At 46.7% G+C, this 27122-nt stretch overlaps 1 protein-coding gene across 9 annotated transcripts in view; it reads left to right on the plus strand.

The window, feature by feature from the left end:
• Nucleotides 1-27122, plus strand: part of LOC100121944 (teneurin-m) — a 565536-nt gene that overhangs the window by 507612 nt on the left and 30802 nt on the right. The window contains exon 1 of one of the 9 annotated variants that reach the window (XM_032598392.1): nucleotides 19833-20572. The exons of 7 other annotated variants lie outside the window; for them this stretch is intronic. In XM_032598392.1, coding sequence (XP_032454283.1) covers nucleotides 20413-20572 — 160 coding nt within the window. In that variant the 5' untranslated portion in view covers nucleotides 19833-20412. Of the gene's footprint in view, nucleotides 1-19832; nucleotides 20904-27122 lie in introns of those variants that run through there. One more of the 9 variants, XM_032598396.1, reaches the window with a different exon arrangement.

Here is a 27122-nt window from a genome sequence, read left to right on the forward strand (position 1 = left end):
TTTTCCTGCACCGCCGTGGCCCAGCTGTATGTCGCTCGGCCGACCGAGCAAAAAAAAAAAGCTGTACAGCAGCCGTCGCCGCCGGAAAAAGGTGATGATAGTCGAAAAACTCCGACCCTCGAATTTCTGGTCGTTGGCAACGCGGTTCTCGTTTTTTTCGAAGAGAGAGAGAGAGAGAGAGAGAGAGAGAGAGAGAGAGGGGGGGAAAATTAGCCGGTGGGTACTTTTTGTGCGATTTTCCGTTTTATTAGGGGGCCCGAGTCACGTTCCGGTGGAAGTAGGCGATGACAGTTTTTTTGGGCGTTTTTGGAAATGCCCTTGAACCCAGACGCCAGTCGCGTTTGAAAGTTTTAGGCATACGTAGTTTTTATTTATAATCGTTACAGTTTTTCAAAAACCGAGGTATAACGACAGTTAATTTTATGATTCTCGTACATTTAATCTGCTCGCGAGTATCGAGTTTCACTATATTAAACAAACCATTTCGAAAATTAAACCTGGACGCCGTAATTTATAGGCTCATATTATGGAGTTAAAGCAAAGGCGATTATTCAGTAATCTTGAGTAATATCAGTCAGTAGCAAACAAGTTTTCAAGAAGTTTCGTCACTCCGACCTCAAGCTGACAGCTTTTTCGGAATAATCAAAAATTCAAACGATCTCGTATTATTTTTCACTTTTCCCATACCCATCACACATCAAATTCCACGATTCGGCTCGCGTTCATCCTCTCGAGATTACTGACCTTATGATTCTCGTATCGTCGCGTATCTATATAACCATATACGCTACTTTCAGGCTTCGTCGCGCCGACAAATATAATTTAATACTCCCGTGTACACGGCCATTCCCTTTTATAATCCCCGAAAAAAAAGAGAAAGACGAAATGAAATCCCCCACCCGGGATTAACGGGACCCACACATCCACTCGTGCACATGTACGCTCTACTAAAAATTTCAAACTCGCGCGGAGCTGCCGCTTCGAAAAAAAGATTAAAAAGCAGGAGAGAGAGAGAGAGAGAGAGAGAGAGAGAGAGAGAGAGAGAGAGAGAGAGAGATCCAGCGTACAAAGGAAAGAGAACTGGTATTATTATTACCAAACCCGGCGACTGTGCGACGACACCGGCCACTAGGACGATGTATTATTCCGATTCCCGCCTATTATACATCTACGTGTGTATGGCTGCGACGAGCGTGTATCAGGTCGCCCCGGCGTTTTTCACCGATGCCAGCGCGCGTTGAATGGAGTGGAAAGATCATTTTGCCTCTTTTTGGTCTCCTGTCCCCGAGGATTATCTCTCGACTCGCTCCTTCTTTCTTTCTTTCTTTCGCTCGTTCTCGCGCGCATTCCCTCTGTGATCTGTGTGCTCGCGCTGTGTATCAACTTTCCGAATAAACTGCATAATACAGACGCTGAAATGGACTAATTATGATTAATGATTCCTATGATCACATACCGGTTCACGGACTTTTCTATGGGCTGACCTGCTTTTCCTTTAGAAATCTTTAATTGCGTCGAGGACAGTTCGATTATTATATTTCGTTGTGAAAAGCTACGGTCTCCATAAAAAAAAACCTGTGACTTGTTCACTTCAGATGTATTCAAGATCCACTCAAAGTAAACACACGGCCACAAAAATGGGCGCACGATTTAAAACATTCCTCCGGCGCTGACGAGCCCGATGCTGCTGTTGTGACCACCGTCAGCAAGCCAGCGCTGCTTAAATAAATAAATTCGGCTGTCCCCCCTCGATAAACCATTCCATGCAGATAATCAGCCACGAAGCGTAGGGACTCGACTACAACTGTTTAATATAAAGAAGAAGAAAAAAGAGAATCGACGGCGGAGCACACCGCCCGAGTGAACGAAGAAGGGACTTGAAAGGGCCCGACCGCGCAGCGACACATCCATCATATCGGACCCCCCGACCTTTGCACTGTAATACTAATACTGGACCCCGACGACTCTACTTCCCATTGAAATTTCGTGCACACAACAGCAGTTGTATATAGGTATACGTAATGTAGGCACATGCGTGCCTAGCCTGTCGTCCCCTTCACGCGCGTGTGAGAGAACTTAGCAAATAAAATGTCAACTAGAGGGCTAATGTTCTCGTCACTGCTGTGTATTGCGGTGCGCGTTTTTGAGCCGGCCTCGTATGCGCAGTGTGTGTGGAAGCCGTTTATGGAGAGGAACTTTTGATTAGCTTCAATCGTCATGGGATTCAATAAGCCACCCGGGGGCTTCAAACGATTTTTAACGCGTGTCTTTCGTGATCAACGTGCAGGTCATTAATAATATTCTCTCCTTAATTTTCGTCGATAATTCTTGCCAAAGCACGCGCTTAAATTGGCATATATTTCGAAGGGAGCATGTATACTATGGCGTACTTGAGCTAAAACAATATCTTCCAATAAATCAGTAAACTTCCAGCCTCTGGAATTTTTTTCTCCAAAGCCGGCATGGGCTAATTTTATCATAAAAATATACGGCCACTCTTCCACCGCGACGTGCTTTGTGAAAGGAAAAGTAAAAGTCCCGCGCGAACACTCGGTAAAACGCATTTTCACGAACAAAAAATAAACAGAAATATAAATCTTTCCTCAGTCTTCCCCCGCGTTTTTTTATCCGTGAAACTTTCTTCGCTCATAAGCTTCTTTCGGCTCGCACTTTTTCATATTAAAGCCAAAGAAGCAAAAGAATTATATCCCGCGGCAGCGGTGAGAGTATAGAGAAAAAAAAAGAAGCGAACCGGCTGTAAACATTTTCCCGATTTTTTTCCACTCAATGGGACAACAACCCTTGCCCTGCACCTTTTTTTGTATACCCCTCGCGAGGTCCACCGCATTTTTTTTCTAGAGAAGAAAGTCCGCGCTCGGGCGAAAGAAATCTTCGAAGGCGCTCTTTTCACCTTCATTTTTTTCACGCGCGTCGACGTCCTTTTTCCCCCGCGCACGTACACTCGAGGAAGAAATCACATAAGACGAGCAGAAAGATACATACACGATGCGGGGAAAGTCGAGTGCGCGTTCACGTCAATCACGCTTTTGAGGTCGATTAGCGAGGCAAACACACTCGACTGTCTAATCGTTTGCGCTAGTCTCGAGGATCCTCTCGAGGATCCGCCGCGCCTCTGGTGGTCCAGGATCCTCCTTTGCTTTTTTTCCGCTCGCTCGGAAAAGCCCTACTCGATCCCTGCTCGAGATTATTGTCATTGCGCGCAGCTTTGTTCTACAGGCTTTGCTCTCTCGTAATGACGGGAGAAAGGGAAGATTTGCTTTCTGGAGCATGATACCTTTGCAGGTATTACGCGTAAGAGACGCTCCGTTATTGTTCGAGGCGCGTGAAAATGACGCGCGTTTAGCACAAGAATCCTCCTGACCACCCGCGCGCTCAAATTGTCCGTAAATCTCGAATTTATTCTCTCTTCATTCACAGGCTTCAACAGTCCCGAAATGAAAAACTCGCATTTATATAAAATCGCAGCCACTTGAGAACCTACCCATGCTACACACGCGGCGGAGGTCGACGATCAGAGAGAGAGAGAGAGAAAGAGAGAGAGTGAGAGAGAGAGAGAGAGAGAGAGAGAGAGAGTGTCGGCGGATGAAAAGACACCGAACCGAGGGACAGAGAGTGGGAGAAAAAAGGCATCGCAGCCAGATGCGGCGTAAACACACGCAGCGGGATAATGCTCTGGTCGGAACGTAGCTCACGTGCGAAATTTTCGTGAAAACAGTATAAGAGAGCGAGGCGCGCGCGCGCTCGCACGACACCCACGGCGCGACGCTGCGGCATTTGTTCGCCAGGTTTCGAGCCGAGAGCGCCAGAACGTGTCGGCGCATCGAGTGCCTTCATAACTCTGTCTCTCCGTGTCTCTCCCTCTCTCTCTCTTCAACTCGTTTAGTATAGCTGATGCAGCTTCCAGTCTATCTTTTCGGTCTCTGTTTTTTGAAGATATGCTTACGTTTGCCGCCGAGCTGATGCTGTGTGCTCTCTGGCTGGGGATTTAACTTTTACTTGGATTAGGCGGATACGTTGGTGCAGAGAAGTGTCGTGCATTACATTTTACGACATAAATTTTAATCAAATTGAATCGTTATATTTTAACGACGCAATGAATAAAAGTTACGGCTTCATACATAAATCGCGATTCCAGATATGATATCAGTGCGAACAACGATTCATAAATAAAAATCTTATTAACACGTGATGAAAGTTGAAAAACAATCTTCCTCGGAACTCCCACCTCGCGATGGGCATATAACTCGCTCTCTCTCTCTCTCTCTCTCTCTCTCTCTCTCTCTCTCTCTCTCTCTCTCTCTCTCTCTCTCTCTCTCTCTCTCTTTTACAGCCCGATTTTACGACATTCCAGACGGGACAGTCCCGACAATGTATCGGCCTCCGATGCTTATACGCGCAATCTGCCGCCGACCTTCTTCCCTCTCTCTCTCTCTCTCTTCTTCTCTTTTTTTCGTCGTCCAAGGAGTAGACGGGATATAAAGAACGATTTCGTGGGCGGCAGTAGAGAGACGGACATTTGCATAATCGGAGAGTCAGATGGCGAGCATGAATCGCCGGTAGCGGCGTGGATTTTCTGCATGGAGAATCTGGCCGCGCATCTATTCGGCACGAAGCGGTAGCGGCTGCTGCTGTTGTTGCGTCTCGTGTGCGATGTGTAGGTATAAATTGTAGGAGCCAGATTACACGATTTTTTTTGGCTGTCGGGCCTTTAGGGCTGCACCAGGCATCGCTGTGCGAAGGGCGATTCCGGCCGGATGAATGAGATTTACGCTGGATTATTGCCGAGTTTTATCGTTATATTATATGCATTCGGGCCTCGGATGACGAATGTGTATCTAATCGCGATTGTAGTGTGATTTAGCTTTATACCATTCGGAATGTCGAAACAAGTAAGGCAAGTCTCGCGGTTAGAATTTAGTCGGGATATTAATAATTTATCGCGTGAATTTGCGGTGTAAGACGAGAAATCCGACAAATTCACGAGAAAGCCTGAAATTTTGAGTCAGCTATTAGCATGTCCGCAGCGCGAGGAGGAACCAAACTACGATGAAACACAACACCGTTCGCACGTATTTATAAGGCGTGTAAGGAAAAAAGGCAGCAATAAACCAAGTGTAAAAAAACACGCGCTACACATGTACATTTTCTCGCCTGGCGCGCTGTGTGTGTGTATCCGCGATGGAAATTCAAATTCGGTAAACCGATATCGCAGGCGCGCGCGCGACACGAAATCGTTTAAGATGAAGATAAAACGCGACCGGCTCATAAATAAACGACTCATTAAAGACGCAAAACTGTGAGAGAAGAGTATAGAGGAGGAAAGAGAGCGAGAGTGAAATAACGATCGGTTGGCCGGCCGCACGATCAAATTACCGATTCCTCTTCTTCTTCTTCCCCGTAATACACTAAACGATACGAGCCGCTCGCACAGCACGTGTTGGCACGGTGGACTCGCGCACACGCGCGCAGGTTTTTCCTCTGACTCGTCGTCGCTCTCCAGGTGGGTGCGGAGAACGAGGGGCGAGAAAAAGATGATTGTCGATATAGGCCTGTCGTGTCGCTTTGCTCTCGTATACCTGGTGCGTAGATAAATTTTCTAGTTTCTGGTCAGCGAGGCGTGAGAAAAAGGTGAGCGCGGCGAAAGTGCATCCAAAGGAAAACGAGCTCGCGTTCGATCGCGCGTATAAAGGCGAGAGTGAAAGATAGCTGGCCGCGACGATCGATTTAATTTATTTAATACTCCAGCCCCAAAAAATAGCGTTTCTAATCTTCATACATCAGCATGATTACCGCTCCTGTCACCGAGGCTAATAAATATCATAGGCTCCGCGGACTAGAAAAAGTCGTCATTACACATTCTCTCACGAGATAGCGAGGCGCAAGCAAAAAAGCCTCTGAAAACCATCAGAAGTCCACAGCAACAACAAATTACAAGCCACCGCGGCAGCCCTTCCCTTTATACCCGGGAAAATATACAACATCGAGGCACGATAATTCAGCGTTCGCTCTCATAATAGTATCCACGAACACTATAGAGAAGCGCGGCAGAGCCAGAAGAAGAGCGAAGGCGACCGTCCAGCAATGCTCTCTCTCTCTCTCTCTCTCTCTCTCTCTCTCTCTCTCTCACTCTCTCTCTCTCTCTCTCTCTCTCTCTCTCTCTCTCTCGGCACAGCAGCAGGAACAGGAGCGAGATGAAGGCCTCGGCCTCGCTGCGATCGAACGAGTATACGCGCGCGAGCGAGCGGCAGTAACCTTACCAGTTTTTCGTTACCGGACACTTTACCTCGGCTATCTGGTGGTCCGTATCTGTATAGCTTACGGCCACTCGCGCGAGCGGCATAGAGAGAGAGAGAGAGAGAGAGAGAGAGAGAGAGAGAGAGAGAGAGAGAGAGAGAGAAGGAGGCTGTGTGCGCCGTTGGTGGCCGTCTGGCGCCCATTTTCTCGCTTCTTTTCCGACTCTGCAATGGGCGTTGTAGACGTGCGGCTAGTCTTGTGGCCCGTGGCCGCGGTGTAGGCACTAGCACACGGGCTCTTTGGGAGAGGTGATGTATTTTGGAGAAACACGCCGGTTTCTGGAGAGCATAAAGTGCGGGGGGTTCCTGTCCAGCCTCTTGTGTTTTCGGCGATTGACTTTTTTTCTAACTCGAGTGTCGTTCCTCTGTAGCGAAGTCCAGAAGTGACTCTCGGCGCGTTTTACTGGTATTGGTTTGCATCATGAAGGAAGATGTAACTCGATATCAAATGTCCAATGTCAAGCGATCGTTTTTATTTTGTATTCAACTATTCTCCACTTCTTTAAGCAACAACTTTTTCCGCTGAACGCGACACGAAATATCCGTACAGCTGCGTGTCTAATGAGACTCCAGAAAGCCAAACCCCCCGAGTCACACGCCATCCGCACTTCCAACCGTATACCTAGAGATCACTCCTAGAAGCTCTGCTCTATACTTGAGATTTCTGGTATATTAGGGCTGCCTACCGGCGTTGCCACGCTTCCCTGGATTTTATTGTTTTACCTTCTGCGAAGTGGCCGCCGCCGCCACTGCTGCTGCTGTCGATCGCCGACCGCAAAATTGAAAAATATCGCGCGCAGTCACAGCGCGTGTTATACCTATAGGGAACCTACCAGCTTTCGAAAATTGATTTCGCTGGCGTTTTTACGCTCGTAAGGCGCCTTTTAGAGAGCGCGCCGGCTACACACGCCGCTGCGCTGAAATTGATTTGTATTGACTTTTCTGCGCGTGTAATCTTGCGCGAGAGCATCGGTTTTGATGTTTTGATATGTGCTACACTGATGCTTTCACGATATTCTCGTGCACGAGGCATGTGTGATTGCACGCGAAAGCTGTTGAATATGGATTTATGATGGATTCGGCATCGCTTATATCCAAAGACAAAGTAATTTGGCAGATGCAGTGATCGAGAGGTGATAAAAGTATGAAATTTTAATCACTGGCGCAATATGGAAAGTGTTTTTTATGGCTCGGTATTCCTGGAACTCTTTTAAATATTACTGCGAAAGGATAAAAATATTCCCGAGTATTTCTTGTTTCTCGTATTCTATCTTAGTCCTGTTTAAAAACTCATACGTCGTTTTCTCAAAACGAAAAAAGATAATTTTCACGATCCATTGGACTATTTGAGCTTTACAGCTCGCTGACGCGAGTTTTACAGCGTTTCGCTTTTGTACTGTAGTGCAAACAAATGCAATTATTTGCAGATCTATTTATACAGACGCGATCTCCTGATTGCTTCGATTGTCTTCTCTGGAGCTTGATGGTTTCAGCAGAATTATGCAGTAGCAGAACCGAAAGATTTTGCTTTGGATAAAACTACTCGTCAAACAAAAATAAACCGAGCATTTCTGGTTGCATCGAAACTCATCTAATAATTTTCATTCGCAGCTCGCAGTGCGATGAAATATAACCAGAATAAGCTCGAAACCTGAAAGAGAGCCCCAGATTTTCTGCTTGAAAAGCAGCGCTCGCAATAACCTAATCCAAAAGACATACAATTTAATTATAGATGAAATTGCTCTCGGAAATAACCGCCACTTTGTATACCGGATTCCTGCTCGCAATCAATATGGCCACCGAGTTCCGCAGTGTACAGAATTTCTCGAATAAAAATACACCGTCACCGAGCTTCCAACTCGCGTTAGCGTCTCTCACCGTCGGCCTCTCGGCTGCGCGATGACATTAGAATCCTGAATGAATCTGTCGCTAATGCAAGTATTATATAAAAAGCCGCACGTATACCTTCCGCCGATTTAAAATTCTTGACGCGCGTCGCACCGCTGACGGCATGTCTATTATTATTGTAGCGATCCCTCGACTCTGCTTTGATCATCGGATATATGCGAGATATTCTTATTGAAAGAAGGAAACCAATTTTGCCCGGTCTTTTTCGGGTAGATGTGAACTCGTGCGGAGTCGTCGTAGTTTTGCGCGCATGCGACAGCACGATGAATTCGTCATTCGCCCGAGGACGTCAGTGGAGCTTGATTTGGAGAGGTAGCAAGAGCGCGAAATAATCAAATTATTTCGAGAATGATTTATTTGAAGCCTTCCGTTTGCGTCAAAAGCGATATGCTTGACAAGGGTTAAAAAGATTTTTCGTATTGTGTACCGCATTTATTTTAAACCCTCAGTCTCAACTGATAGATGTGTCATCCTGCTGAAATACTGCCCCGCCGTTCTCGATGTTCACGTGCCAAGTTTATAAACGTACTTTGTGAAATGAAATCGCACGTGTCAGGAGAAAGAATCAGTCTATAGTATCCACTTAAGTGTTTTGACTGTCTTATGTCTCTGGCAAGTACGCAATCTTTCTATGAGCCTTCAGTTTGCATGACAGTTAATGCAAGCTACCGAATGGCAGTCATACGGTAAACAATAAATCGAAGATGATTTTCAATCAATATAATTAGTCATTTCGTTAACCATAAATCACCAAACTTAAAAATTCATCGATACTGCCTAAAGTGCTTTCTCCCAAAATCAAAACACGCCGTAAATCATTCCCGCGCGCAGAAAAGGCATCATTACTTATTACTCCCGAAACGATGAATCCCACGTTAACGCTCTCGTTTTTCTCTCTGTTTCAGGTATGTACCCAATCCAGCAACTGCGACTACGGAATAACAGCCGAACGCCAAGAGAAAGCGAACGAAATTTTAAAATCCACAAACTCACGCGAGCCCAGTAGGTAAGGCGCATCATCCTAACACCTATATGACCCACCAGGCGGCTAATTCGAAAAAACAATCACGCTCGAAAACGCCGTTTAACTAACCGTATATATTTCCATGTTTGCCTTTTCTCTCCCACACACACTGCGGAGAACGCCATGTACGTTTCGTTTCCTTGCGCCATCAGCGATACGCATCGGTAGTCCGCGCGGCATATTTACGAGGCCTATTATAGAGAAGGTGATGCCCCGAAGCCTCGAACTATACCGCACACAGTCGAGCGCCGACACATGTGAAGAAGTCCCTTTCGTGGAAAAAGGACCGCCGAAAAAGTGTGAAAAGTCGGCGCTGTTTTAAAATTTAGTATAGCCTTGTACGAAGATTGTATATATTCTTCGTGTGATTTCCCCGCACTAGCTCGCTGGTGAAATCCCAGTGGCGCGAAACGGATGGATGTGTATACAACTGTATACTTGTCTTCCGGAAACGCCGCAGTGCATCACGTGGCTTCCTTCTTACGCATACGTAAACGGACAGAGGATCTTCAAGAATTACGGTGCCGTTTTTTTCGTATACCTATCGAGTTCGATGTATCATCCGGAATTATGCATAAGCTATAGGTAATTAATTCCATCCGTGTATACAGCTTTTTCTTTTTTGGAGATGAATTAAAATCTCACACTCGGGAGATTCGTGGTACGAATAAATTATATATTTTAACGCCGACGATGCGAGACTCATGCGTTTGATAGTTGGCACTCGAGCGCGCATAATATTCGCATCAATCACGTCAAAAATGTTTGCGCTCTCGCGAAACGTAATTAATACATGTGATATGATTTACGCTCTTCGATATACATACTTTCTATTATTATCGCAATGAAATTATATTTGATCAATATATACGATGCATCGCGCAGTGTCGTTATAATGAGACGGAAATGTTATTCTTCCAAATAAGGATGCCAATATCGCGCGCGCGCCCGAACTGCAGAGATGAAACGAGTGTACGTGACTGAATTAAAATGGATGATTTTCATCTTGTCAACGTGCTATTGGTGAACGTTGCAGCAGCAGCAGCAGCGTACTTTTGTATACAATATGCATGTTGTAGAGTATACGCCCTGAATAAATTAAACGAGCCGCGTTTCCGTGTCGATGCATCGGATGTAAATTCGAAAATTCCTAGTTTCGAATTTCGATCGGCTTCATTTCGTGCAATAACGAAGTCGTTATTAATAACAATCCAAACTATTCCGTTCACACCGCACTGCGAACCTCGTCTCTTTTTATCACTGTCCGCGAACTGCCGCAAGCGAGCTGCGCTATATGTATAGCCTCAATTCATTTTCTCGGCGATGTCCGTCGTCGCGACGTTTCCCGGACGCGCGCGCGTGCAGCGCAGACGACGGACGCCGCGGGATTACGAAGGCGAGCGCGCGATTGAATATGCATGCGCGTGAGACGACTGCAGCACCTCCTCGCTCGAATTTCCGTCTCGCGGTGTAAATGCCCTCCCACGGACCTATATATCGCCGTTATGCGCGCATGTGTGTATTTACTCCGTCACTCATCGCCATAAATGCTATATGCGATTATTATTGGATTGACCTTTGTTTAGAAAAAAGGGCATACTATGCGAGTATACAGCGTTGATAAATAAAGCCTCGTCGAGAAATGCCAAATTCGGAAAGCAACGATCCGAGCAAACTTCCCGTCATCAATTCACCCATCACAATTGCATATGCATGCGTCGACGAGTCCAGTCGACTGCCCTGCAGCACACGGGCCGCAGTCCGTTATATGCAGCATTAATAGGCTGCTCGAGTTTCCGTCCTTAAACTACTGCCTCAGCTCGGCCCCCGACATCAGAAGAAATCTCGCGACGACGACCCCTTCGCTACACACACGCAGTCGAATGTACGGCCGGAACTCGCTCTTTCTCTGCGCAGCTCTACTCGCAGATAAACGGCCTTACTCGAAAACGACCTCGACGACGAGAGACCTAGTCAGTGGTGGATAAGATCGAGCCAACACTTCGATGATAGCCCCGTATGTTTGCTCTGAAATCTCGGGGCTTTTTCTACCGATGCGCCGCGGCATATACAAGGTATAGGTATATAATACTTTAGGGATTCCTGCGTGCGGTTGGACTCCGTGTGCGTTCGCCTCCTCGGAGCGATTATAGAGCTGGAACAGCCGTGCGGAGATCGAGCCGAGCGATAGAAGCGGCCGGGGTGTGGATTATATTATTGCCGGAAAAGCAGGAGAGAGAGAGGACGCGTAGCCGTGTGTATTCTCTCACCTTCGTGAGCGTAGGTAGAAAGAGCCGACATAACGACGAATGGATGGTCGGCGGCGGGGGCTTTTTTTATTGGACTTAAAGTGTGCGTTAATTCCTATCTCGCTTTAAGTGCGAGCGTAAATTAGCCTTTTAGTGGGGTTTGTTGTGCTTTTTCTGGAATTTAGTAGGGACTGATTGATAGCGGCACGTATAGAGGTTGATCTGATCTCTCCCCCACGTGCGTTTCAACTCCGTTTCGACGAGATCTTCTCGGAAAAATGTGATTACGAAAAATTAATTATCTATACTGCTTCTAGCCGTGAGCGTTAGTGATGATAACTCGAAGTTCACTGCATGATGTCACGTATCGCCTGACACGTGATCGATTTAACTCTGTTTACAGTTGCAATGTGGTTTGCGCCCGGGCAGTTAAAACTTTCAAATTAGATTTCGTTCGCCCCTACAGCGTGTTACCGCTTCGCCTGCAAAATTTCGACTCGCTCCAATATACTTCATTTACGCGCTAGTCGCTCGAATGACGAGCGCATCTCGCTGCTGCTGACTAACATAAATTATACTAAGATTCGAAACATCGTGTGTGTGGTTGTGTGTATAGCCCACGACAATAACCCAAGCTACTCCTAAGCTTACAAAACGTTTTCTCCCATACAGAGATGACAATCGTCACATGTGATAACCAAGAGAAAAAGAAAGCCATTCACCTAATCCCCATCCGGACGCAGAAAGGAAACAAACGTCTAATCCCACAGTCTCCTCTTGGCCCAGAAGTGAGGGCTATACAGGAAAAGGGTTGGATTTATCTTTTCTTCGTCTCTCCCTTTCTTCGATTCGACTCTAATCTTGATCGACGAAACGTTTTTCCGGACTGTCGTTTTGTTGTCATCTCGCTCATTCTCTCTCTCTCTCTCTCTCTCTCTCTCTCTCTCTCTCTCTCTCTCTCTCTCTCACTCACTCTATATCGTTCGGAAGAGGGAATTTGTCCGAGAGATTCAAAACGCGATTTCAGAGATGCTTATACACGCGCAGGGGCGTGTGCCTGTGCGGTATGTACATTGTACGTATTTATCCCCGTGTACTGTATAACGAGCTGCGCGCACAAAGGAAACGGGAAATTCGAAGGGAAAGTCGGATTTGTATACAGTCGATTTCTACACGGAAGGATTCGATCGCCGCCGATAACATCGTGGATACTTTTTGTCTTGGGCAATCCTTTCTTCGGCTGGCTTCCTGCATACGACGCAACGTTTCGTGCACCGAAATGTATTATAATGTATAAGTGCAATTAACAGTAATTTTGGCACCTTATAACTTCGAGGCTGTGCGTACATTTATCTCATTCTCTCGACGATAAAGCGGTTATACAGACACACCTCCGTTTTAAATCATCCCCGGAAAGTACGCACTTACTTACCGAATTATATCGCGCAGCAGACGAGCGCGATAGCGATCATCGGCAGCGGCCTCAATTTCGTTTTCTTCCTGCGCAAAAACCGGTCACCTCTCTCTCTCTCTCTCTCTCTCTCTCTCTCTCTCTCTCTCTCTCTCTCTCTCCCGTATACGTATACTTACTTATACCACCTTCGCACCTTTTCTTCCCCGAAAACACAGGCTCTCGGTACGCCGCATCGATACATTAAACGCGCCGATAAGTATCGACTGTGCGTACACACAGCGTCGAAAACGCGCTCTCTGTCTTCGCACACGCACTTATTCTCACCTCTGGCTCGAATTTTTCTCTCACGACTCACCCCCGGCAGCGGCAGCAAAAAGGAAGGAAAGGTGCGCGGCGGCGAAAAAAGAGTTTCTCATCTTATACGAGGATCGTCGAGGAAAGCGCCGGCCGGTGGTGCTGGGATTACGTAAAAAAGGTTAAGTCTCGGGGATTGCGTATTGGAGAGAGACCAGATGGCAGGCAGGCAGGCGCACTTAGTGTCCCGAGGGACTGTGTAACTATGCTATACACAGGGAGGACGAAGACTGGCCAGAAGGTGGAGTCGAGCTGCATCAGAAGATGAGAGAGAGAGAGAGAGAGGCACACTGAGGAAGGATAAAGGTTTGATCACAATTGCGGCCCGAGGCTACTTGGAGGAGTGGGAGATGCTCCGGGACCTTTAAAGCTATCGATATGCAAATGTTTGGCTACGGGCTTTTCTCATTAGAGATAGCTCGGGTGTGGAAAATGAGCTCGTTACTAGCGTAATAAATTTAGATATTATAGCAGCCGAGGTGATTCAAGCGCCGAGATCGATCGTTACAATAACGTTACTCATCTCCGATAGCTATGACTGTTAAACTTTATACAAGTGCTGTTTGTTTACACAGAAGTTCATCGTTTTACGAAGCGCGATGCGCCTCTCTCGCGCGCAGGTCGTTAAGATAAAGGCTCATTTGCCTGAGCCGAATGCGTGCAAGCGAAACTTTGGAATGACTCATCGCAACAAACAAACAGCGGCGGGCGTCAAAACTGAATCACTTGTTTCTTTCAACGTCGTGAGTCGGTGCTTCTCATTGTTATACAGCAACGAAGTCGACGCAACGGCTTAAAAAACTACAGACAAAAAGCCAGGGATTGTACTGCGGTATAAATTTTAGCTAATTTCACCGTTTACTACAAACGCGTCGGCCCATTCACAAAAGCCATCCGACACAAGGCTCGAGCAACCTCAGCAGGTATACGTAATATACACCACAGCGGCGAGCGGCGTCTGCATCTCGGACGAGATACAGGATACGATAGGTAGAGAACTCGGGGCGGCTTGGGTTTCCAAAGCGAGAAGGAAAAGAAAAGGGTGTGCGCTACGTAGTCCACATGCACGGCTCGTCCCTTTCATTCCGGCAGCCTCTCTCTCTCTCTCTCTCTCAATGGATCCCCTTAGTTGGCCGAAATTTTTCGTTTCATCGTCGGTAGCAGATAGAAAGACGTGAATTTTATGGCTCAGAATGATACGCCACTGCTTTTATTTCCCTCTCGATGATTCAGTCCTCGCGGGCCGGGAAGGGCTGGTGTTTGGCAAACATTCGCGTTTTTAGAGTGCCTACATAATTACGCCGGAGTTTTTACACTCTCTTTGCGGGGAAGAGGCAGAAAGAGGGACTGGAAGAATCGCTTATTATACGCGGGCACGAGAACAGCGAGAGCAGAAGAGACGAGCCCGAGAGGGCACAGAGTGTGCGGCATAATTAGATGCATTGCGTTCGCGTAATGACGGTACTTTGGTCTTGCAGAGTTTTCGAAATGATAAAGTTGAGGAGATATAGTGTGTAGGTATGTGGTGTGCTTTACGGGAGAAATATTCATTCTGTATTATTTTGAATAACTTGTGTGTGTGTGTGTGTATTTTATAATGATTCGATGCCGGCAGGCGCGCGACTGTTTCCGCTGCTGCTTCTTGCGGTAACACCGTTAACGTTATTTTTATTATTCATGCTTCACACGTTGCGCGCGTTATCTATCTATATGCGGATGTCACATATATTCGTAATACGTATTTTTATACTCGAATAATAACGTTTATTTTCAATGACGCGCAGTCAAGGTGGATGACGAATCGATTTTCGGAATAATCATAGTTTTTAAACGCGAAAACTTTTCCCAAAGCTTTCCCCAATCATCAACCCCTTGAGAAAAAAAACGAGTATACGCAGCAACCCCATTCCTCTCGCGTCGATGATCTTCTCGCTAAATCCTGAAAAAGCCATATTACACGCAGCTCTCTTTCGTCGTCCCTCAGATATCCCATCTAAATCCTTGTGAGAGACAGCCGTGCCGCGCGGGATTTCGCATTATCTCCAAGGAATCTATATCGCTTTCTCTCTCTCTCTCTCTCTCTCTCTCTCTCTCTCTCTCTCTCTCTCTCTATCTCTCTCTCTCTCTCTCACTTTCCGTGAAGTGTTTAAAAAAAATTCAGCGCCTCTCGTTAATCCATTCTTCTCCGGCGCTTTTCTGCAGCCCCGCCGATGCTCTCCCTTTCTTATAAATACCACTTTCGATTTTTACGCGATCTCGCGTTTCGCCTCCGATAAATCACAAGCTTCTCGAACTCTCTCGCGCTGTTTATATGCACGCGTACACTATACCTGCCTCTTTAAAAATAAAAAAAGAAAGAAGGAAGAAAACGAGCCGAAAAAAAGACGCTGCGGAGAAGACGAAGAAAAAAAGGGACAGCGCGGGCGAGCCCTTGAAAGCGACTCTTTGTCTTTCTCGCTTTACTCCCGCACACTCGCGAAACGCGTGCGCGCGGCGAGTGGCACTATAAGCGCGCGGGCGCAGTTCTTCGGAAGAGTCATCGCCGCGAGCGCCGTAATTTACGAAGCTATCATCCGCGCGCGTATGCAGATATGTATTATAAGTGCTCTCCTCGACCGTGGCGTGCGCGCAGCTTTTTCATGCTCTCGCGGCCCTTTTTTGCGCGAGCCAGAGCCATTGTTTTGCACGAAGTCCGCGCCGCGATATTTTTTCGTACGCGAGCTCGTTCTATTTTTAGCTTAGGTGTGTTTTAGCGAGACAAAAGTGCATATAGCGCCGAGGAATTTTAAGAGTTCAATGAATAATATTATCGAGAGAGGGATTTTTTTTCTCTACTCCAGTCGAGAAACGCGTGCGCCGCGCGCATGGTCGCATAAAAGTCTGCGGGGTGATTAAGTAGTATATCATTTTTTACGGCGAGTGCGAGATTATGCGAATGAAGAAATAGGGGGAATAGGCGGTCGTTGCTCGCAGAGGAGATCGTTCGCTGTTTATGAAAAGTTTATTTTCGTCAATGAAAATCGGTTTTGTCGATTATTCGTCGATCACGAATAATAAATCACGAAGAAATTAAAATGCAGACGCACACGCGTGTGTGACTTTTATTAACGAACGGGAAATGCTTCGCGCGCGCATTGTATTTATTTACAGCACTGGTTGATGCTATATTCTTCTATCCTAGCTGTAAAGCAACATTGTCCATATTAAAGCTCGAAATTTATTCAGGCATATCGCCATAGGAATGTTGAACATCAAATTCAACTGCGCGCTGACTTTGCGCACAGCTCTCTCCGCGAGTTTACGGCTCGTAAAGATGTTTTAAATATTCGCCGTCGTGTGAATAAAGCGACGACGATGATTTCATCATGACGTTTCGCCGCAGCTTTTACAATGCAGTGGTCTATACTCCCATGTTTATGAATTATTTATAAAACGTGTATCGTAAATACACACAGCGTCAATCAGCCGACTCTGCTGATATTCGATTATGAAATATAATGAATGTTGTTGTGCTTAATTAGCATTCGTTGAGCACGCCTTTAGTTTAAAAAAATATGCAGTTAGCTAATTAAATTGCCAAGACCTATGATTAAGCGAACAGGTCCGCATGAAAGAAAACTTATCATAAAGCGAACGAAATTCGTTTAAATTCTTTATTACACATTAGCTCAGCGGAAAGTCTCTTTTCTCATGCGGCGCCGCGCACATACGTTCCGCAGCGCACCTGAGAGAAAAAACTCGTCCAGTGATACGACGCTTTTATTGGCTTTAACCTCGCGCGCGCGGACGCTTACGCTTTACAAGCAATACTGGATTAAGAGGATTAGGCGTCATCCCCCCTCCCGTTCCTCTGGCTTTGCTGCCACCACACGTAATATACAGCAGCGGGTCAAGCGACTTATATAGAGACGTAAACTCCCGGAGATACGAGGCACATCTCACGTATTATTACACGATAATACTCGTCGCGCAGTTGTAACGATCACCGCTTAGCCGCTCCTGCGTCTGTATTTCATAATCAAAGAAAGAGGCCGCGCGGTGCTCACGGATTTTTCCGCTGATGCACTTTTCATATACATGTGTATATCACATACGGCTGTGCCGAGGTATAAGTCGCTGAGATACGACGCGCGGTGCGACTCAGCTTCGGATTCTCGTTTTGTGCATCAGAGGGGCTATAAGAGCGATGAAACGGTCATTTGTTATACGGCTGGACACGTCGACGATTACAGCCGAGGATTTTCGCGCGGTGTGGCATAGATCACGGGATTGAGGACCGCTGATATTTATTATTTAGGGAGAATCGCAGTCTTTTTCGCTCGCGAGCCTTATGGGTCAAGGGAGTATTTTTAGATTCGCGCTGTGCCGCAAATATACATCGCATAATACTTTATACCTGCGACTATAGTCGTTGTACTTGCAGCACAGTATACACACAACTATAACACGCATACGCCTATAGCTATAGCAACCATTAAACATTCAGTCAAGATGCATCGGTTATTAGGTGTCGGAAATAGTGCGCTCTTGCGCACAACATTGTTTCGATGCAATATTAAAACGAAACTCCGTATCAAATTTTTCGCAAAGTATCGATAAACTCGATATACCCACATATACAGTTACACACAAGGTCGCGCGTGACAATCCCACGCGGAAACTTTTTATCGCGCCGCCGCTACATAAATTCAAAAGGGGGGTGAAAAAGGAGAAAAACGAGCGTGCGCATCTCGACTTTCCCGAAAGACGAAAGAAAGCGAAGGAAAAAATTAGGTAACTCCCGCGTCGCTGTCGCGCGCCAGCTTATCCAAGGAAATCCGAAAGTAAAATCCTCGCTCTCGCTCGCGATAAAGAAAGAAAGAAGCAGCAGCAACGGTGGCAGCGGCGGTAGCTGCGAGTTGAAATCAGATTCCGACTGTTCGGCGACACGAAATCAAAGTAAACAGAGATTCCAAAGTTCATATAGGTAGAGGATCGAGGTGTGAGAGAGAGAGAGAGAGAGAGAGAGAGAGAGAGAGAGAGAGAGAGAGAGAGAGAGAGGAGTAAAAAAAGGCCGGGAGAAAAGTTTCTTGCGCGCAGAGCCGCCCTCGTCGTCTTTGCTCTATCTTTTCTACCTTAGTCCCCGGGAGATCGTAAAACAAGATGTTTGCGGAGGAGGGGAGGGGATTGCTGGATGATTGCAGGATGAAGCGGGTGTAGAGAAGTCGAGGAGCCGAATGGAAGCTACACTGCCACGTTGAAGATGAGATTTATAGAAATGAGCGCGGGAGCTAAAGTAGTTTGTTGCTCTCGTGTGTGACTCTGCAAAGAAGATAATATATAAGGTTAAACGAGCTTTGTAAAACAATTCATGCACTGCTGCTCTCGTTTTATTGCGCGTCGCCTGGTTGATTGTTGGTGTGAAAAAATCGGGGATACAATAAATTCAATAAAAACGTTGCAATTATGTTCACCGCGAGGAAAGTATAATTCGTTTGGAGCATCACAGGCGAGCGAGAGGCTCGATTCTGCGTGCTGTCGGCGAGAAACCGCTCCGAAAGGCCGAGTAAAAGAGCCGCTAACGCCATCTCTCGTGAGCAATCTCGGCAGTCGCTCCGCGAGAGCTGCGCCGTATACTTACTACAGCGAAGGCTCCGATGCTATATGATCTTACGAAGGTTGAAACTCTCTTTTCTCGGCTCTCTATTTAATATAATTTACTAATAACGCGATAGTACGCGCGTCATTCAGTATAGTAGTTCCCATAATGATTTGTTTACGATTCGGCGATTGCGTCGGAAATACGCATCGGGCGTTTATCGGTCAATAAATACGGGGCTTTAGAATGAAATTTCGGATCACTGAGTTTCCGTGTAAACAAAGTTCACAGCGTGTGTACCGTACGTCGATTGTCTCGAGAAAAACAATTGATTCACCAGAAACGACGGAGCAAGACAGTGACTTGTTTGTTCGCAGTGATGCAGCCCCGGCGTAAGTAGTAACTATTCCGCCTGACAAACAACAACATTCGTCAGTGATACACCAGCTGGTAAAATTACTCCGAAACGAAAGACGGCACTCGTTCGAAAACATTTTCCAAGCAAAATCAGTGCAGCCTCGCGCATTAGAATATAAAGCAAGAGCAGCCTGAAAGTCATACAAGAGTATATCTACCGCATCGGCGCATAAGTGTCTAATACATAAGGGCCTGGCTCGTCGACGACGGAATTCGCTGCAGGGTCGGCGAGCTAGTGGCGCGGGCACCCACGACTCGATCCTCGAAGACCGGCTGTTGTCCTCACCCCCCCCCTCTCCGGCTCTCTCTCTCTCTCTCTCTCTCTCTCATCTCCCCCCTCGTTCACTTTCTCACTGGCGCGCTGCTCTTGCTCTTTCTGCCCCTTCCCTTCGTCACTTGTTCCTTCAGCGGCACAGTCTGCCTATACACTGCCTATGTACGCGCGAGAGCGTCCCCCCTCTCCGCGCCTAAAACTCTCTCCCTCGTACGTGCGCGAGTCTCTCTCTCTCCCGGCTCTATATGTGTGTGTGTGTGTGTGTGGGTATACGTCGTCTCATCCCTGACACTGAGGCGGTGGAGCAGCAGCCTCAGTCTGCCGCGGACGGCGCAAGCGTGCGGTGCCAAGCTTTATCTCCGAAACTCACGCGTACATATACGCGAGCGACGTACAGTCGTCGCTCGAACTTGAAGGGAGCGCGCTCCGATACACACAACACGGAGCAGCGAACGCACAAGTACGCGAGCGCATCGATACGCCGTCGAAGCAACCAAGCTTTATCGTTTAAGTTTCTTTCGTTCGAATTATTCGTTTATTGTCTCTTAACTGCGAAAGTGAAAAGTTCGTCGAGAGAAGAGGAGACTCACGGAGCTGTGATAAATGTGTTGATCGAGAATTGCAACGGAAAGATAAAACGAAAATGAGGAGGAAGCTGCAGTGAAGGAAGGAAGGAAGTGTGCCTATTTCGAGATATTGTATTGTCTATCTCTGCGCTCCGTCTCTCTCGAGTATGTCTGCAGCGTTCTGTGAATTGAGTGAAAATTAGAGCGAGCTTGTCTTTGAAGTTGCTCGGCGCGAAAGAGAGAGAGTTAGAGAGAGGAGTACGCGTAGCGGCGGGCCACTAATGACGTGACGACAAGCTCAAAAGAGTCGCCAAATGTGCGATCATCAGGAAGAGTATCACCACCACTGCCATCAGCAGGATCCGCAACAGGGAACCGCGGTGCTCCTGGATCTCGTCCCAGCCGGCGAGGGACTGCTCCGTAGACCCAGCATGGATTACAACGAGTACACTTATTGCTACGGAGGTGGTCGAGGTAGTGCTACATTCTTCTAAGTTTCTGTTCTATAAGTGCGAGCATTCGTTAAGTGTGCAGTTGTTGAGTTGTTGAGTTCTGTTTAAAAAAAAGAGAAATAATAATAATAAAAACCCTCTTGCCTTCCGCCGCTCTAAGAGTCTGCGACGAAAAGTTCTTATCGTCGGACGGCCGAGGGTTGCTACTGCTGCGACTAATCAATGATAAGGAAAAAGTAAAGTGCGCGGAGTATCGTTGAGATCGTTCAGTCAAGACATATAAACGTAGTAATAAAAGCTCGCCTATATGCGGGAGAGAGAGTACGAGGTTCGTTATTACGTTACACGAGAAGGTAGAGCACCACCTCATATTCAAACATTTTTATCGCCTTTAGTATCTGTGCAACTTCACTTCGCTCTCTTTTTTTTGTAAAACTACGCTGTGCGTTTAGACATGCTAGACGCTACTCTGCTCTCTGTGCTGTATAACTCTCATGGATTGAAGGATTTTAGATGTACCATCTAGATCGGGGATGCGCGACATTCAAGTTCAAAGCTCCAACGCGCTACGCCGCTGAGTATATACACTGTGCGCTGATGCCTTTACCGCGAAACAGCCGCGCGCGCGTGTGTATTGTTCAAGTGTTGACCGCGAAAATTCGTGGCTTTGTTTCTCGCGCGTGCCAAGCGATGTGCTTTTGTTTCGCGGATCCAGTCGTTTTCCGAGAAGTCGCGAGCGGAGGAATTCCGTTTTCGAGATTTTTATCGAAGCCGATTTCTTTCTTCGTATAATACACACGCACTCCGGAGACGAAAGAACAGTTGCGCAAAAAAATGTTCAATTTTAAACTCCGAGTTACCATACTTTCATCGAAAACACATCTGATTTTATTGATTTTAGTGTATCCGCGCTGAAACGTTTTCCATTCAAACGGACTGCCGAAAAAAACACGCTAAAAGCCACGTCAGTGAATACATCGAATGATGAATAAAAAAAACACCCGGCTTCGCTTCGAAAGAGATACGGATTTTTTCGCGAGTGCGCAGATTTTGAATTTGAATTCCCCGTGAAAAATAACGAGCTTCTACTAACAAAAACTTGCATATGGATAAAATAATACGCACACACCCGGGGAGGAAATAGTTGAAAATAAAAAAATGTGACGTGCAGTAATGAATGAGTGGAAAGAGGTTGAAAGGCAAATTAATACGGGGAGAGAGAGAGAGAGAGAGAGGGGGGGGGGAAAGCAAGCGTGTACATAGATATATGAAGTGAAACGATCGGCTTTCGGTATTATGTGCATTGGGATTCTAGTTCAATGACAGTGGAGCGAACTAATACGCGCTCGTGCTCTCGCGGATGATCGGGCTTCAAAGTTTTCAGTGTCGCGTGTGATGATGCCGCTGCAGTGTGTGAACTACGACACATCGCGAGTTTCAAGTTTCTATTCATCCCGCCGCGGTGCGGTGCTTGTACGTGCGTCATCTAGTCGCTTTTTTCTCCTCTATATGAAAGTGAACGAAATATCGCGAAAAATCCACTGACGCATTGAATCGAAAAATCTCCCTTGCACTTATAATACCGAAAACGCTTCAATATTAATCTTCGCGTGGGTGAACCAAGTCCGCGGCTGCGGGCTTAGTCGTGAAAAATAAGTGTACAGTAGCCGTCGCCCGCATCGCTTATTTGCATAATATCGCGTGCGCTATACTTAAACAAACTTAGACATAACGAAATATCGCGGGGAATATAACACCTATGACGTGTATATGAAATTCGCTCGACGCGAATAATTGCCCGAGCTGATGGGATTAAGTGGCTTTGTTCGACTTTTTCAAGTGAAAAGTTTAGTGATATACTTACGCCGCAGCCGCCCCGAAGCATAATTCCGCATGCGCGATTTTGATCGAAATTACTCGGTTCATTAATTATTTCTAAAAATACCTTTAGTTTCCGTGACGGCGTATCACAATCGGGCTGCGAAATTGCGCCTTCGAGGCTCATTTGATCGCGATATAATCTAAAAATAAGTTGATTATTCCTCTGCAGCAGCAGCGCGCAAAACCGCGGCGCCGACGAGCGCGCAAAAATAATCGAGCAATAAAAGTCTATTTCTAAAACTGGAGCATTTGCGCGCACCGCGTACGTACACACACACGCTTCTGCTAATTATAATATCTCGAATATTTAATTCCAAAACGAAAAAAGAAACCACGACCTTTTCGCGCGAAAGAGCACAATGAGCTTCCGCCGGCGTCAATCGTGAAAAAGGATGAAAAAGAAATCCGAAAATACCTATGGAGTATTATAAGCATATATAGGCACTATAGCGAGTTCATCGTACGTTCCGTGACACAATGAAGTGTAGAGTACGTGACTCCTCGTCCCGACCAATCGCTCCCGCAGCCAATCGATTTCGAATTCAGCGTACGGCAGCAGATATATAGCCTCCCTTCCATCTGCATTATTTAACGAGCTTCGTCATATAACGCATGCATCGTCTTCGCTCGTTCGTTTGTCTTTTTCTTTTCGGCGGCTTCCGCTACGCTGATGCCATAGGCGTTCTCTTTGAAACAATGCGCGCGCTTCGCTCGATTAGCAGGCTCTCTTTCGCTCGCGCATTCATTATTCATCGACACGCTTAACACTCGTTCGGGCGAAAAAATTGAATGAACGTACGTATGCGCGCGCCTCGGCTGGCTTTATTCATGCGAGTCGCGGACTTTTATCGCGCCGGATCTATATACCAGAGTGGACATTACGGCGCGTGTCGACTGCGTACAGATTTTCCCGGCTCGTTGCTCTTGCGAAATGCCAATGCTTGTAAGACTCTCGCTGCGTTCACGAGATTGATTTTCAAAGCCCGCGCGCTTGAAAAATGGTTAAGTTATTCGAGATCGAAAAATCATTAATATCGCGTCGTTCATCAATTTCGTAGAATATAATAAAGGCGTCAGAGGAAGGTACTATATCGCGCCGTCGTCGCGAGGAGAAGAGGAATAAAGTTTCTATATGACAAAGAAAAGTTCGGGCTCGCCCTAATAGCCTTCCTGAATCTTTTCTCCTTCTAATTGCTGATGGACAAGCGCGCAACTTTATACTTATACTTATTTTTCTAGCTACACTCGTATACAGACACTGTGTGACAGCGAACGAAATGAGTTTCGTCGTCTCTTGGATTCTTCTCTTCATCTCTCTATCTCTCTCGCGTGTCTACGGGACGTTTATTTGAACGTCTTTTGCCTTCCCCCGTAACGTCCCGTTAGTTTAAAGTTACCTCGCGCGGCGGCATATCAAACCTTCATCATCTTCATAAAGCAAATCGCATCAATCCGGCTGAATTGTCAACGGTATCAGGCCGTCTCGATGCAAACTACTAAATTATTCGCCTCCTCCGCAACGAGCGCACGAGCATTACAATAAACATAATCTTTACGACGTCCTGCTCCGCGAGAGCGGTCAAGACGTTAAGAAGCGCGGCGTGGAAACCCGAAACCCCGCGATCTCTTTCTCTCTCTCTCTCTCTCTCTCTCTCTCTCTCTCTCTCTCTCTCTCTCTCTCTCTCTCTCTCTCTCTCTCGGCATAAAAAAGGAAAAAGCCGTCGACACCTACTACTCTCTATACGTATACGTGCGCGCGGAGCAGCAGTGAGAGATGCGCGACGGCGATTAGCGCGATTTTTTCGGAAATAATATCCACGCGTGCTTCGAAATATCCCGAAAAGCACCGCGCGCTCGGATCACATTTCACTTCGTTATGCTAATTATTTTTTATAATACTCCCCGACGGAGGCTGCGCAATCTCTCATCGCAATTATAACGGTCCATTTTTTTCCGAGAGAACGAGTGAGAGAGAGAGAGAGAGAGAGAGAAAATTATTCTGCATTTTTGCGCGTGCATATTTTTAAGGACGAAGTGCGTGGATTTATCATGGGAGCGGAGGAACGTCAGAAAAATTTCCGAGCTAATGAACGAGGCTCTTGGATTTTGGAATTAGAATCCCCGGGGAGATGCTTATCTGTTTTCGAGAGGTCGTGTGGTTAATTGAATTTAAAGTGTGTGCGTGCGCGAGTCGACGTATTCCTGAAATTGTCGTGTAGCCGGGGACAAGGTAAAACGCCTTTAAACTCTCGTTATATTTTATATTCCCGAGTGTTATAACTCTCATTACCGTTACGACGACTTCTTTAACCGAGCAAACACATGTGATACTGGGCCAAGCGCACGTATTTCGTCTTTATTCGCTTTAAATACAAGCAACTTAATGATGTAACTGTCGCCGTGTGTTTTAATCTTAATTTCGCTGGAACATGTGTTTTCCCGTTAAAAACTCTCGAGGTTAGATTAAATTTCGCGCACAAAAAAGCCGGGGTAAAAGACGTCTGCTCCACTTCCGTCTTGGGCGTCGCGACGGGAAAATCAAACAGAATCAAGAGAGAGAGGCAGAACGAGAGAGAGAGAGAGAGAGAGAGAGAGAGAGAGAGAACAGCGGCGGCGCAGCAGTCGAAAAGAAAGAGTATAGATACACGCGGATAGACGCGCCTCTCGTTCTCGTCGGGAAAAAAGCAGCAGCGGCAGTCGTAGTCTCTGCGTTTGGCAGGTAGCGGATATTGGAAGAAGACTAGCACTGCGCACACAGCGCAGCGAGTGTAGCAGCCTCGAGTAGGGGAAAAACTCGGCGAGCCTGCACATCTCTCGCGATTCGGATATCTAGGACGGAGACGTAGGAAAAACTTGCTTGTTGTTCGATTTTCAGTGTATCTTTTCGGCGCCCTCTCCTCCCGCACACACACACACATAGGTACACACAAACAGAGACAAGTATAGGGCGCGCGAGACTTTGCGAGCCATTAGATTCGCTTCTCTCCCTCCCTCCGCTCGAAACCAGGGGTACATCCTCGCAAACGCCGATCGATAGACGCGCGCGCGCACGTGCCGCTAACGAGAATCGTAGCAACGCTCTCTATCTCTCTCTCTCCCTGGCCTTCTTTTAACCTGCTTCTTTCCTTTGCTCGCCGGCTCCTTCTCTTATTTCGGAGGGAGAGTTTCGGATTTAGGGTTATGGGGAGAGAGAGTGAGAGAGAGGAGCCCAAGAGATGCCATGACGATTGCATGCCTATAGGGGAATGCGAGGCGACGCGCGATGTCGTGTCCTTCCGCGAGAGGAGAAGTAGGCGGAGGATTTTTTCGGGGGAGGAAGTTATTTATCGTTTATTGGATGCAGTTCAGAATTTCGGGACTATACTCTGTATCGGCTTTCCCTGACGCCCGAGCTCTTTTTACGACGGCAAATTAGATTTTAATGTTGCGGGAACGATGGTTATTGCGCTCTCTCTCTCTCTCTCTCTCTCTCTCTCGGGGGGGGGGGTTGACCTACATTTTTCCGGACATTTAGATTGTTATTAAAGATTCGAAAGGGTATATAAGAAAGAAATTTGCCGCGAAGGGCAAATGGCCGTCGACGTGCCGGGCAATTATACGTGGGGACCTCTCGGAACATCGGGGGAAATTTGATAGGTAACGCGGACTATTTGCACAAAGGATTTGCGGGCTGCCGATGTGCCTGCGCAGTGTAATATAGCTAGATAATGCATAATGGGCGGCTCTCGGAACGCGGGCGATTATGAAATTGATGAGAATCTGTTAATTACAGTATTTATAGCCTCTTGAGAGGCCCTCGCCCGTTTAACATTCGGCCGATAATGAGGTCCGATCGAAGCGAGACAAGGACGGTTTGGAGAGATAGAGAGAAAAAACAGCGGTTGATATACTCTATTTCCAATGAGTGGGCCAATAAACCAAGCGTAAAAATCTTTGTCTTGGAGTTTGAGAAAAAAAACGGAATTCCGTGCCGACGAACTCTAGCGTATGTAATGGAGAGTGATCAATTAACAACACGATTAACAGTCGCAGGAAAAATTGCTATAATAGCCGCATCAAGTCCAATTGCGAGGGTCATTTGCACGTTAACGAGTACCTATCTGTATCGTTGCAAAAATTCGATATTTGCATAGGAATTCTTTAATTAAGAGCCGCGACAATCGATTACAGTACGGTATATAGCTAGACAATAAAACAATCATAATTCACCGTTCGCGCTTATTGAGACACATAAATGCCCTCCTACCCGGTATCGTCTCGGGAGATGTAAAAAAAGCCAAACTAATTTACTCCGCGGGTTTCGCAAGCTCCCTATAATTACCCGATGACTTTCAATCCTCGGAACGATATTTCTCGGCGGCGGCGGCGGCGACGAGGAGGAAAAAAAGCCGAGAGCGGAAGAATAAATCGAGCCAATGTACCCGCACACGTACAACTGTAACAGTATCGTTTACGCCCTCCCACGCGAGATCGCATAAGAATGTTCGACACGTAGTTTACTCTCTCGACTCGCCGCTGCCTATTATTGACGAACGTGAAAAAAAAGAAGAAGGAGCAACACACACACCCAAGTATTCGAGAATCACGTTCTAAATGAATTCGAGATGCCTATCGCGTGGCCGGCCCTCAAATGAATCTCATAGGTTTGGCCTTCCTGCTTGTCGTCGCACCGGTTCTTCTCTCTTTGTACC

The sequence above is a fragment of the Nasonia vitripennis genome, chromosome 1, assembly GCF_009193385.2.
Source record: "Nasonia vitripennis strain AsymCx chromosome 1, Nvit_psr_1.1, whole genome shotgun sequence".
NCBI classification, from domain to species: domain Eukaryota; kingdom Metazoa; phylum Arthropoda; class Insecta; order Hymenoptera; family Pteromalidae; genus Nasonia; species Nasonia vitripennis.